Below are 14,119 nucleotides of genomic sequence, written 5' to 3' on the forward strand. Positions count from 1 at the left end.
ACGTCAGCACGCGGAGGCGGCGTCTAAGTACTCCGACGACGTCATCATGGCGCCCACGATGCCGACGACGGACGCGGAGCCGCAGACGACGCCTACCGACGCGCAAGGGTACTGCTACGCAAAACTTTCCGGATCCAGTCTGACGCCTGGGGATATTCTAAGGTAAGGAATCTATCACTAACTAATGTCTCTTACAGATATATCGTTACACAAGTAGTAACTTGTGCTTATTGCTTATTAGCTTTGTTTTGAACGAGAATCATTTTGGAGTCTTGCCTGGGCAGTATGCACTCATGTTTCTGTTCTGTCCAAGGAGTATCTGGATGTTACTTCTCTTACTGCAACCTAAGCCAGAATCGAATCAATTGTAAAACTCCAACTCCCCACACATTCACACTGTGAGCCTAGGACTGCCCACTACCTCAAATAACAGTATATGTTGGTGATATTAATAGTATTTCAAATATAGCTTGTTAGAGCACCGTTGTCTTGCCACACACTATCATCTATCAAATAAGACAGGTTGAAGTGAAAATGGGGCCACCACTTATCATTCCCTCAACCTAGCCCTGCTTCACTTGGAATCAACCCACATCTTCTATAATCTGTTTCCGTATGTGAGATCCTTTTTGAGGGGCAGGTCTCAGCAGGTTTTTCTCCGGCCTTATGTATCCGCAGAGAAACCTCTGCTATGTGGGGTCCCACAGGGCTCGGCACTCCACCCCCTATTTTTTAATATCTACCTTGCCCCTTTGGCGGAAGTGGTGGAATCCTGGGGGGTCAGAGTGATCTCGTATGCTGATGACATTCAGCTCGTGTTCTCATTTAGAGACCACTCTGACGGGAACTTGTCCAACTTTCGACGTTGCCTTGTTAACATCTCCTCCTGGATGACTACCAATAATTTGAAACTTAACACGGATAAGACGGAGGTCTTATTCTTCAACCAAAAATCCCCTCTCCCCTCTAAGCTGTGGTGGCCTACGGAATTAAATCCCTCCCCCAGTGCCAGTCCAAACCGTTCGCAATCTGGGTTTTCAATTTGATAATGCCCTGTCTTGTAAAACCCAAATTAACAAAGTCACTGCTGCGTGTTTCGGTAAACTTCGCATGATCAAGAAAATCTTCCCTTTCCTCCCGCTTGATTCTCGGAGGACTGTTGTTCATGCCTTAATTACTTCCCATCTGGATTATGCGAATAGCTTGTATGTAGGAGCCCCGGTTTACCTGATTAAACGGCTGCAGATTGTGCAGAATGCCACTGCCAGGCTTATCTGCCATATCCCATATCGCCACTCCATCACACTGTATCTAGCTCAGCTGCATTGGCTGCCGGTGATCCATCGCATACAATTTACGGCTCTGGTCATTGCCTTCAGGGCCCTTAATGGTCTAGGCCCTGCCTATTTGAGACATAGGCTCAAACCTGTCCACTCTGTTCGTGCCCTCAGATCAAATCACCTCTGCTTCCTTTGTGCCTCTCGTTTTCGCCGTTCTAGAACAGGGGGTCGTGCCTTTGCTGTGGCCACTGCAAAGTTCTGGAATGGCCTTCCTCTAGACCTCAGGCTCACTACATCAGAATCACTGTTCCGGAGTAAACTTAAAACCTGGCTGTTCTCCAACATCTAGCCCATGCTGACCCCTCTGATAGACGGTTGTCCGCAGCGCCGGGACACCCCTCTTGGGGGTAGCCGTGCGCTTTATAAACTTCAAAATAAATAAATAAATATGTATTTCCTGCTTTTTGTGAACACTGTGAGATCATGAAATAACATACCTAAGCTTGACCATAAGTCCAGTATCTGCTGATCTTATCCACAGGGAACACACTCAAGCTGTTAAGTTATTGTGGCGGTGTGTCAGTCTTGCACTTGGTACATACCCTAAGCTTCCAGAGTTCTTTCCTTTTGATTGTTGGTGTTCTTGGTTGCAGGTATATGTTCTATGGTCCTCCTCTCTTCAGATGTTCTCTTCAGGTCTCTTCTGTTGAGTGTGCAATCAATTATGGGTTATCACTTTGCTCTCCGTGTTATTGTGTGCTGGTATTCATTGGTGCTGTTGGTACTTTGAGACAGTATCCATTTCCATTCATTGCTGTTCTCCTGCCCTTCACCATTTATTAGCCTTTGTTTGCCTTTGTTTGGTGGGGCCTACGGAACATTGTGAAGTTGGTGATTCGCAGGATGCCAGCCCTTGTGCCAATCGCACACCTCAGGTGAAAGAAAATTGCAATGTGTTCCATGCAGAAAACTTAATCATGTCTTCCAGACCTTGATGACAAAGAACCTTTGTTCGAGACATATGAGCTGCAGATTGTACACTTGGCATTAGATCGCGACCTGGTGTTGGGCTCGGATGATTGCATGTTGTTGTCGTCCTGGAAGAAGTCTTTCTAGTCACGAGATAGGTGACTCCTCCCTTGGACGATAGTGCGCATGGGCATCGGCTCCATCCTTAGATTGTTTTTTTCCACCACTGGGTTCGGATGTACCTTTTCCTCTCCGGTTCGAAATCTACCTTGAACTGTAGTTTGATACGAGAAAACTTTATAAACAACTTCGAGATCAACAACAACATCGGTTCGACTCATCTACTCTATTCAAGGTCGTCGACGCGGGCCGTTGGGCCTATTCACGCTGTAAGGCCTACACCTCATGGAAAGTACGCTATTCAAAAAATGCCCCGAGTGTGGAGCAAAGTTTCCACACAGTGACCACCACAAAGTCTGTAACCTGTGCTTATCACCAGAACACGACGAGTCAAGCTGCACAGCCTGCGCATCTTTTCGATCCAGAAAGACTATCCGAGATCGAAGGGCCCTTCGACACGACATGTAGAGATCAGCGCCAAAACTGATGCACATCTTCGATGAGGAAGAGGTTCCGCTCGTTCCAGAGGAGGATTCTGATGATCTACAAATCGTGTCCGAGGCAGACGACTCCGATGACTCCATACCTTCGGGTCAACACGTGAGTACTACTGCCCCTGACCCATCCCCATCAAAATCGAAGGCAAGGGTCAACACTACGCCCATTGGGCCCGGCCTCGAAAGACACTTCAAAAGCCCCGCCATCGAGCCCGGCTCCGAAGAGAATAATTAAGCCTTCCGGTAGCTCCTTACCGACCAAAGCGCATGTGCCGATCCCACCAGCCCCCTCGGCACCGAGACCGGAAGAAGCCCCGGTTCCAAAACCGTCTACTTCAAAAGACTAAAATATGAAGCCCGTTTCGGAACCCTCAAAGCCGACCAAACCAGCTTCGACCCAGAAACCAATACCTTCGGTATCGAAACCGACAAAGCCTGTTTCCGACACCATCAAGCCCTTGAAACAGCCTTCAGCCCCGAAAACAATACCTTTTGATGCCGAAACCGAAGCCAAAGGACCCTATTACAGCTCCTAAGGCTAAAGACCAGGAAAAACCACGCCCGGAACCGAAACAATCGGCACCGGCAACGGTTCCACAGGAAGAGGAGCTTTTCCAACCTGATCCTCTACAAAAGAAAAATGTACATTGATCCAAAGACCGGTCATGTATCTACTACACCACAGAGGAAGAGGAAGTCAGACACAGCACCTACACCTGCAGTGCCTTTCAAGGATAGTGCCACATCCCCTATGCACCCTTCTTCTCCTATACCTTCATCTCCTATTCCTTTTAATATCTCACCTATAAATTCTCCATATAATTCTCATCATCAGTCTTCACATACACCTCAAAATGATGATGAATTCAGGATAGGAGCAGGGTAGACCCAGATGAGCCTTTCCCCTACCCTAGTGATGATCCACACTGGGAGTACCCAAACCCACAAGATGTGCCAGATATTCCTGACCCACATACATACCCATCCACACCTTCTCCACCAGAGGACAATATTGGTTTTGGGCACCTATTAAACAGGGCAGCCACATATCATAAAGTCACAATGCATTCAGATGAGGCAGAAGAGGATTTCTTGTTAGATACCTTTGAACAGTCCTAAAGATCTGTTCAGATCCTACCTATGATCAAAGGTGTTATTAAACATGCCCCTGAGGTATTTAAAGATCCCGTACATGCTAGGATTTTAAACCCTAGAATAGAGAAAAATACAGACCCGATCCTGCCTATATTAAAGGACAGATACCTTCAGATTCCCTAGTAGTGTCAAATGCTGTTTGCCACTAACGAAAATGTAAAATGCCCAGCCTTTGCCGCCAGGTTTCCAAACCCGTTGTCCAAGGGCAATGAGATATGGATAAATTGGTCAGGCAGATTTGCGTACGCTTTTCCGCCAATCCCACTAATTCCACTTGTAGTACGCAAGCTCAGACAACAGTGTCTCAAGATGATACTAGTAGCTCCTACGTGAGCACGTCAACCGTGGTTCACCACGCTGTTGGAACTTTCTCTAGGTCCACACAAAAAGCTGTCTCTAACACCATCAATTCTAACGCAGAACCATGGAGACATAAGACATCCAGATCCAAACAAACTGAATCTGGCTATCTGGCTCCTGAAGTCTTAGAGTTTGGATATCTTAACCTACCAGCAGACTGTATGCATATTATTAAAGAAGCCAGAAGACCTACAACTAGAGCTTGCTATGCAGCTAAATGGAAGAGATTTGCCATTTACTGTAATAATAATCAAATTGATCCATTGGATGCTTCCATCCAAAATATTATCTGTTACCTGCTTCAGCTACAAAGGTGGAATCTGACTTATTCATCTATACGGTTACACCTTGCAGCCATTGCAGCACACCTAAAACAGACAACATATGTCATTGTTCAGGGTACCAGCAATTAAAGCTTTCATGGAAGGATTAAAAAGAATTATTCCTCCTAGGTTACCACCGTCTCCAGGGTGGAACCTAAACATTGTTCTTACTAGGCTCATGGGACCCCCATTTGAGCCTTTACACAAATGTGAATTACAATTTCTCACATAGAAAACAGCCTTCCTTATTGCTATTACCTCTCTTAGAAGAGTTAGTGAAATTCAAGCTTTTACTATCCAAGAACCAATCTTACAATTACACCGTAACAAAGTGGTTCTAAGAACTAATCCTAAATTCCTTCCTAAAGTAATTACTCCTTTTCATATAAACCAATAGGTAGAATTACCTGTGTTTTTTCAGAATCCCGAGAGAGAGCTCTACACACACTAGGTTTCAAAAGAGCCCTTCTATATTACATTGATAGAACAAAATCATTTCGAAAGACAAAACAACTATTTGTAGCTTTCTCTCCACCACATAAAGGTAACCACATTTCCAAATCCGGAATTGCAAGGATGATTGTTAAATGTATACAAATATGCTACCAAAAAGCTAAACGCACTTTAACAGTTCCTCCTAGAGCGCACTCTACATGCAAACTAGGAGCCTCCATGGCTTTCTTAGGGAACATTCCCCTAGAAGACATCTGTAAAGCAGCGACATGGTCTACAACACACACCTTCATTAAACAATATTGTGTTGATGTGCAAGCTAAACGGCAATCTGCAGTAGGCCAAGCTGTCCTCAAAACTCTGTTTCAAACTAGTGCAACTGATACAGGTGACTTCTGCTAGGGGAGACCCTGCTGCACAATCAATGCTAAGTGTACAATCTGCAGCTCATATGCCTCGAACGGAAACTGCTACTTACCAGTATGCATCTGTTCTTGGCATGTAGAGCTGTAGAGTTGTACACGCCCTCCCGCCTCCCCGGGACCTGTATCTGTTTCAGTTTTTATTTTAATTGGATATACACGCATGGACATCCTTTTTCTATCTTTCTACTAACTCAACCATTTCCCATCATGGCGAAAAACAATCTAAGGATGGAGCCGATGCCCATGCTCACTATCGTCCAAGGGTGGAGTCACCTAACTCGTGACTACAAAGACTTCTTCCAAGACGACAACAACATGCAATCATCCGAGTCCAACACCAGGTGGCAATCTAATGCTAAGAGTACAACTCTGCAGCTCTAAATGCCAAGAACAGATGCATACTGGTAAGTAACATTTTCCTTTTCATCACTGAACTCTTCCTTTTCTTCTGCACGATTGTGGTAAAATATGGGAACTGATGTACCATTGCATTTTTACATTTCATAGGCCCTTGTTAAACTGCTGCCTGTAGTATGACATACTGGTTGCGAAAGTTGAAGAAGCATGGAATGATTACCGTGGTCGGTTTGACTGAAATGGTCTGGTAACCCATTTTTCCACGAAGATTTCAGTACTTGGTGCCTCTACTTCCTCCGGCAGCACCATTAACCTTGTGGTGTTTCTCCTAGAGCACCTTTCAACATCCTCCACTCTCATACCATTCTCTACTCCTTTTGAAGTGTTGTCAGGGTTGATTTAGACTTTTTCTGACTTGATTACCACAATTAGCTGTTAAGTGTGGCCTACTCTGTTGTTCATTTTGCAAAGATCATCTCTGAGCAAATTGATATCAGTGTTCATGTCCATCTTCTGCTAAGTAGTCTTTGCCCGTTGTACTGCCACAAGCACCTCTGTCTGTGTGGGCTCCATCACAGAAGTGATTCAACTGAGGGGTGTATGCAGTGTGGGGCATGTCTAAAAGCCCCTGAGTGGTACCAGGCCACTTTACCTCTTCTTAGTGAGTTATAATTGTAATTGGGCAGTACTCGCCACTGCTTACTATCTCAGGCCATCAGGAAAATTCCAGCTGGGGGCTCTGGGCATCCCTCCAACTTGTAGTCATGGCTCCAATTGCGGAGATCATTTGTGGTGCTTTGCAGGGATCCAGGGTTCACTGGTGGTGGTCTCACTAAACTGCCTTGGCCGCTTATCTCACTAGGCACACCTTCCAGAAGCATTTTAATTCTCGGGCAGTCCCACAATCGCTTCCGCTTGGTTTTGGATGTCTTTCTTAGTCCTTTGATTGTGTAATTCCTCGGTCTTGGACTGCTATGTTGTATCTTCCATGCTGCTCGATGGACTTGGTTCCTTGACCCCAGTAGCTGTCCCTTTCATCTATCCAAGCTTCTGTTCTAATTGTGTTCATTGCTGGCTCCATCCCACTCCACCCTCCTAAGAACTACAAACCTTAACTCCAGGACTTTCCTGATGTGTCCTTTGCCCAGTGTGATCCTAGTTCATCGGACCCCAAGTGGTTGCCCACCGCCTGTAGTGCTTCAGCAGACCCAGGATGTAGTCCTACCATCCTAGCAGTCCTCAGTGGGGTCTGAGTACCATTACATCGTAGTGCACCTTCGCTGCAAACGGGTCACTGAACCACTGTGTCTGGTGCAGACCTAGTCACCTCTAGCTTAGAGTTCTGCGCTCTCTGGCGTGTTAGGCCTCACCTCTAGATCTTCTTTTGAAGCGCATTCTGCATGGCACAAATACACTCATCGACTTCCTCCCATTTCCCCCCTTGAAACTCCTCTCTTGCCTCCTGCTGGGCTCTGCCAGGCCTGTTTTGTTCCCCAAGCACCATAGCGGGTGTTGATTACAGTTGTGGTGGCACAGCCAGGCCCCGCTCGTCCCCATGATTTTCTTAGCCCACTCCTGCAATCTCCTGCTCAGCCCACTCCTGCCATCTCCTGGTTTGCCTTGTCGACAGACCTTTTCTTCTCACCACTTGGGAGTGCACAGTCTGTGTGCACACTATTCTTGGCTGTGTGGCACGTCTGTGGACATGATTTTAGAGTAATTCATTGTGCGGATTGTGTAGCCCTATCAAAAATATCAAACACACAAGTTGATGGGAGGAAAGCTTGCAATAAGTCTGACCACTGGTCGTTGCCCTGAGGAGCATCCCATCCCATTGTTCTTTTGCTCAACATACCACCTCAGTTTAGACCAGGCCAGATGCAATTCAGTCTTGAGACTGCACCAGTAGGAATAGTAGGAACTGCCAGGTCAGGACATTTCTGAACTGGAACCAGCAACCCAAGACCAGTTTCGCCTTGCTTAAGGTACAGCAGTCAGATGTAGCTTGGTTGCGGTGGCACAGTAGGCTTAGGATCCACATCTGGGTATACCGTTGAATACATAAGAAGTTGCCATTGTCATTTGTACAAGGCAACACTCCCCAAAGAGCAACTTTTACTCTATTTGTATGATGAAATGAATTTCAATATTCACTACATTCTTCTTTGTGTGTTTTTCTTTCCTAATTTACCTAGCTGTACTGTTTAATTCAGAGTTTGATGCATGCATACCAATTGAATGTTACAAATTTACAGTTTGGTTTGTGTCCGAGGGCCGCATCATTGGGGCGGGGTCAGCCGGGGCGGGGTTAGAGCAACAAAAAAAAACCTGTGACCATGAGGTTGATCAGAGGTCCCTGCTGCGGACGCCTTCGTCCACTGAGCCACCAGACCCGGCATACATACATCTCCCTCTCTCTCCCTCTCCCCCTCTCCCTCTCCTCCTCCCTCTCCCTCTCCTTCTCTCCCTCTCTCCCTCTCTCTCCCCCTCTCCCTCTCTCTCCCTCTCTCTCCCCCCTCTCTCCCTTTCTCTCCCTCTCTCCCCCCTCTCCCTCGCTCTCCCTCGCTCTCTCTCCCCCCTCTCCCTCGCGCGCTCTCTCTCTCTCTCTCACTCACTCTGACTCTCACTCACTCTGACTCTCACTCACTCTGACTCTCACTCACTCTGACTCCCTCTCCCTCTCTCTCTTTCCCTCCTCCTCTCTCTCCCTCCCCCTCTCTCTCCCCCGCACTCTCTCTCCCTCCCCCTCTCTCTCCCTCCCTCTCCCTCCCTCTCCCTCACTCCCTCTCTCTCCCTCCCTTTCCCTCCCTTTCCCTCCCTCTCACTCACTTTCCCTCCCTCTCACTCACTTTCCCTCCCCCTTACTCCCTCACTCCCTCTCCGTCTCCCTCCCTCTCACTCCCTCTGTCTCCCTCCCTCCCCGTCTCACTCCCTTTACTTCCCTCACTCCCTTTCCCTCCCTCACTCCCTTTCCCTCCCTCACTCCCTTTCCCTCCCTCTCACTCCCTTTCCCACCCTCTCACTCCCTTTCCCTCCCTCTCTTTCCCCTTCCCTCCCTCTCACTCCCCTTCCCTCCCTCTCACTCCCCTTCCCTCCCTCTCACTCCCCTTCCCTCCCTCTCACTCCCTTTCCCTCTCTCTCACTCCCTTTCCCTCCCTCTCACTCCCCTTCCCTCCCTCCCTCTCACTCCCTCTCACTCCCTCTCACTCGCTCTCTCCCTCTCCCTCTCCCTCCCCCACCCTCTCCGTCTCCCTCCCTCTCACTCCCTTTCACTCTCCCTCTCCCTCCCCCACCCTCTCCGTCCCTCTCACTCCCTTTCACTCCCTCTCTCCCTCTCCCTCTCCCTCTCCCTCTCTCTTTCCCTCTCTCTCTCTCTCTCTCTCTCTCTCTCTCTCTTTTTCTCTCCCTCTCTCCCTTTCCCTCCCTCCCTCCCTTTCTCTCCCTCCCTCTCCCTCTCTCTCTCTCCCTTTCCCTCCCTTTCCCTCCCTCTCTCTCCCTCTTACTCCCTCACTCCCTCTCCGTCTCACTCCCTCTCACTCCCTCCCCATCTCCCTCCATTTCCCTCCCTCTCACTCCCTTTCCCTCCCTCTTACTCCCTCACTCCCTCTCCGTCTCACTCCCTCCCCATCTCCCTCCATTTCCCTCCCTCTCCAACTCCCTCTTCGTCTCCCTCCATTTCCCTCCCTCTCCAACTCCCTCTTCGTCTCCGTCCCTTTCCCTCACTCCCTCTCACTCACTTTCCCTCCTGCTCACTCACTCTCACTCCCTTTCTCTCCCTCTTGTCTCCCTCTCACTCCCTTTCCCTCCCTCTCGTCTCCCTCCCTTTCCCTCCCTTCCCTCGCTCTCACCCCCTCTCCGTTTCCCTCCCTCACTCCCAGTCCCTCTCAGTTTCCCTCCCTCTCCGTCTCCCTCCGAGTCCCTCTCAGTTTCCTTCCCTTTCCTTCCCTCTCACTCTCCCTCCCTTTCACTCCCTCTCATTTTCCCTCCCTTTCACTCCCTCTCCGTCCCCCTCCCTTTCCCTCCCTCTCACTCCCTCTGTCATCTCACCCTGCCTGTTTGTCAGCCTGGGTTGAGACAACTTCACGGGCACACAGAGCCGCACCCGAGCACTTCACATGTCTTTAACAGACCATTTGCATGTTAATGAGGCTTTGTTGTATTTCACCTTCTTAGGCCCCTGCATCTTTACTCTGGCTATAGCTAAGATCGCCCGGCCCCCACAGAGCAACAGAGTCTCTCAGAGTCAAGCTGCTGCAGACACTCTTCAAAAAAAATATTAAAACACAGGTACAATGTCTGCAAGGTCCGCGGGCTGCCAAGGAAGGCTTGCCGGGCCGCCGACGGCCCGCGGGCCGTACTATGAGTACCCGTGCGCTAGATAAACACTAAAAGATAGCGCATGCTCTCCACACTGGTAGCTTGACACCGAGCAGTCAGGCTTATCTAAAGAGTCTATGTGTAAAGTATTTGTGCAACACACACACAGTAACACAATGAAAACACCCCATAAATACTCCACACTGGGTTAGAATAATAGATTATATTTTTTATGAGCAAAACCAGACCAAAACGTCAAAAATCCAATAATTTGAGATGGAGTTCTGAATTTTTAAAGAATTGATAGAAATGTAGTGTTTAAAAGCTAATATCGCTTAGGGAGTACTTGAGGTCATGCTTGGCCAGGGTAAATCCAAATTTCAGGCCGACTGCGATGGAAGGCAGTTGGGCTACAGGACTTATGCAACTCCTGCTGAAAAGGTACCTTGGATGGAGCAAGCATCTACGTCCGAATCGATGCGTCGGTTCTGATCATCGCAGTCGAGGAAGGCTTTGTTGACTAACCCCTTATGATGCAGGCACTGCGTCGTCGAGCTGCGCTGTCCTGTCGAAGTGCTGTCGTCGGTGAGCTCCTGGGTCAAAGGGCAATGCATCGGGTCCGAACTGCGCAAAGTCATCACTGTCGATTTCGATGGTTCTGTACAGCAGAAGTCTCCTTTCAAGGGCCCAAGACTGGATTGGCACAGCTTGGCAGGGCAGGCCTCACAGATGGCAGAACTGGGGCATGCTTCACAGGGAAGATAAACTCCATGTGGATCTTCTAATGTCGATTTATATAAGCATAACTAGCAGTTTAACCACACGTTCACAAAACCCACTGTATGCACTGTGCAAAAAAGCAGGACGTAAGAATGTAGTTAATAAGCACTCTTTTTAATCTAACTGCGACCTCTCCTGTAAAAACAAACCTGGGGAAATAGAGAAATTATCCCTCAAGTGTCCAGACATATAATGGATATAACGGCCTTAGAAGCTATGTCCTGGACAATCATAGTGGCTGTGGCTTAAAATCTTGCGAAAACAAAGGGGCATGAAAAGAAAGGGAGACTCAAAGGCTAGAAGTCATAACCAGTAATCCTGCTTGCCTTGAGGCAAACGCCCATTTATTTATTTATTTATTTTATTTATTTATTTATTTATTTATTGCGTGTCCAAGCCTAGCCTGACCAATGTGCTAGCGTACTGCCATATGCACGTGTTATAGACCCATGACCTATCTGCTGGCTGTCATTTAATCCCTATTATGTGAACCATATCGGTGTTCCCCTGGTGAGCTGCAGTGGGGTTCTCCAACAAACATATTGTGTCTTACCAACTCACTCTCCCACTCCCTCACACTCACTCCACCAGTCAGACTCAAATGGATATTTCACAAAGGAGTACATCTGCACAAAGATACACACAGTAATGAGAGTCATTTTCACTTTTAAAATTAATACCAATTGTTAATCTGCTGTTTTTAATTTATTTTTTAGTGTAATTCCTGCAAAGTTTCTTTTGGAAGATTTTCAAGTCATGAACGTTGAGACTAAAGCCTTCATAGATTCACTTTTACAAACTTATGAACTAGAAAAGGTAAAAACTCAGCATATAGTAACATTGTGCTAAGCATTTAAATGTTGTGGTCTGCACAAGGTGTAGGCCTGCCTTATGTTGCTGTTATTTCTCTTAATTTTTACATTTTCTGTCTTTTTAGTTTCAAACCTGTTTGGTACGACATTGTAAGAATGCCTTTGCTTGTGCAATAATACACAAATCGGGCTGGAAAATAGTGTACTCTGGGGATACCATGCCATGTGATGCACTTGTTCAAATGGGTTAGTAATACGTATATTTTTGGTTCCCGTATTCGCTGATTTGATGTCAATACCATGATGAAATTTATGTTAGGTTTTGAATGCTATATTTACACTCTGGGGTGAATGTGCTCCATACATTTTACTGTGTATTATAACGTTCCATGTTGCATAGGTAAGACTAGTGGAGTGAACATTCTCTTCTACTGTTACTTTGCCTCTCTCTATGGGCTCTTGCATTGGAGCTTTTTTAATGAACCCATGATGCAGCAATTGCTGTTATCCTCTTGGGTATCCAGTCTTACTGGAGCCCTGTCGTGCTCCAGGGGGCAAGCATGCCTTTAAACCATACCGCCTTATGATACAATCACACATTGGTTGATAAGAGTGCCCGTTTACCAAAGCCCTGGTAAAGAGTCAGATGTCTACTCCTGTGTGCAGCCTCCAAAATTTGGAGTACATTTCTAACTTAGTGGCTGTTGCATAACTCTGTAAGAGTACTTCTGGAGATATATGAACATTGAGATTTGCCACAGGTGCAACTGTGGATCAGTATTGCTTCTTGCAGTTTGACTTTATACGGGTGAGGGTATATCTGCATGTATAAGTCGGGCGGATTCATATAGTTGCATATTTAACCGTTTTTTTTATTTATTTCAACATGCTTTCCCTGTAAAGGATCACATGTACCCGCCACTACACATGAAAGTTGGGGGTATTCTCCACTATATTTGTACAGCTGGATCTGAAAGAAACAGGTTAGTATTGGATTCCTTACCTTAGAATAACCCCAGGCGTCAGACTGGATTCGGTAACTTTTGCGTAGCAATACCCCAGCGTGTCGGTAGGCGTCGTCTGCGGCTCCGCGCCCGTCGTCGGCGTCGATGGCGCTGGGATGACGTCGCCGGAGTACGTAGACACCACCCTCGCGCGCTGACGTCAGTTCTCCTTTTTTCCGCGCCAGCTAGCGCAGATCCGGAAAATGTGGTAGCCCTTAGTCAATTTTTGACTAAACTTTTTCGATCATTTTTTTATCCTTTTCGAAGTCTAACGACTCCGACGGTGCCGGTAGGGATGCCCGGGTTTAAACCCTGTGCCGACTGCGACCGACTGATGTCGGTTACCGACCCCCACCGCTGGTGTCTTCATTGCCTGGGCCTCGACCACGACGACAAGGCCTGCTCAGACTATCAAGCTCTGACGTCTAAAGCTAGGTGGGAGCGGTCCCGCAAGCGACTCGAGCTCCGGCAGTCGGCCCGCGCCGCTCGAGGTCCCGGCCCGCAAGGAAGTCGAGGGACTGGTCGCGGGGTCGGAGCCACCATAGCTTCGGGAGTCGTCCTCTGTCTTCGGGCTCGAAGTCCTCAGGTAAGCACAAGAAGTTGAAGAGACGTCATTGCTCTTCTGACTCCCCCCGATGGTCTCGTGACGCGGTCAGGGGTTCGGGCAACACCGCCTCCGCGGCTCCGCCGGAGCCACGGGCGTCGCGGCCTGCTTCATACCCGTCGGTCCCTGGGCAGAACGCGATGCCGGAGGAGATCGAGGCCTTCCTCACGGCCATGAGGTCGCTTACTCCTCCTTCGGGCTCTGTGGCACCTTCGGGCCCAGCGGTCCCGACTGGGGGTTCCAGCGGGTCGGTCGCCACCGACCGGCCCTGGGCGACCCTTGCTTCCTGTCCACCCATCCCACCCCCGAGAGCCTGGTCATCCAGGCCTTTAATTCCCAGACCGCATTCTCAACGGCTCCCCCGATCGGGAATCCAAGAGGTACGAGCAATACAGAAAGAAGGTATTTTCCTCCCTAAGCTTGGGGCTGCGGTCAGTCAACCCCACGTGCCTTTTGGGCCGTTATACCCACTCTCTGTGGGACACGGTCGCGGACGTCCGCCACAATGTCCGGCGGAGTCCAGACTAAACTCACTCAAGCCCTTGCGGAGGGTCGAGATGCAGCACGGTACTCCATCCAGTGTGGACTGGATACCACGGACTCGCTGGGCAGAGAGATGGCAACGACGGTAGCGATTCGTCGCCCTGCCTGGTTGAGGTCTGC

The 14,119-nt window shown here is 48.4% G+C and overlaps 1 protein-coding gene across 2 annotated transcripts in view; it reads left to right on the top strand.

Moving 5' to 3' along the window:
- The window catches only part of ELAC2 (elaC ribonuclease Z 2), a 309,189-nt gene that overhangs the window by 229,255 nt on the left and 65,815 nt on the right, over window positions 1–14,119 (top strand). For both annotated transcript variants that reach the window (XM_086930589.1, XM_086930588.1), the window contains exons 20-21: window positions 11,753–11,852; window positions 11,974–12,094. In XM_086930589.1, the coding sequence (XP_086786715.1) occupies window positions 11,753–11,852; window positions 11,974–12,094 (221 nt within the window). The remainder of the gene's footprint in view (window positions 1–11,752; window positions 11,853–11,973; window positions 12,095–14,119) is intronic.

This window comes from Lissotriton vulgaris, chromosome 7 (genome assembly GCF_964263255.1).
Source record: "Lissotriton vulgaris chromosome 7, aLisVul1.2, whole genome shotgun sequence".
NCBI lineage: Eukaryota > Metazoa > Chordata > Amphibia > Caudata > Salamandridae > Lissotriton > Lissotriton vulgaris.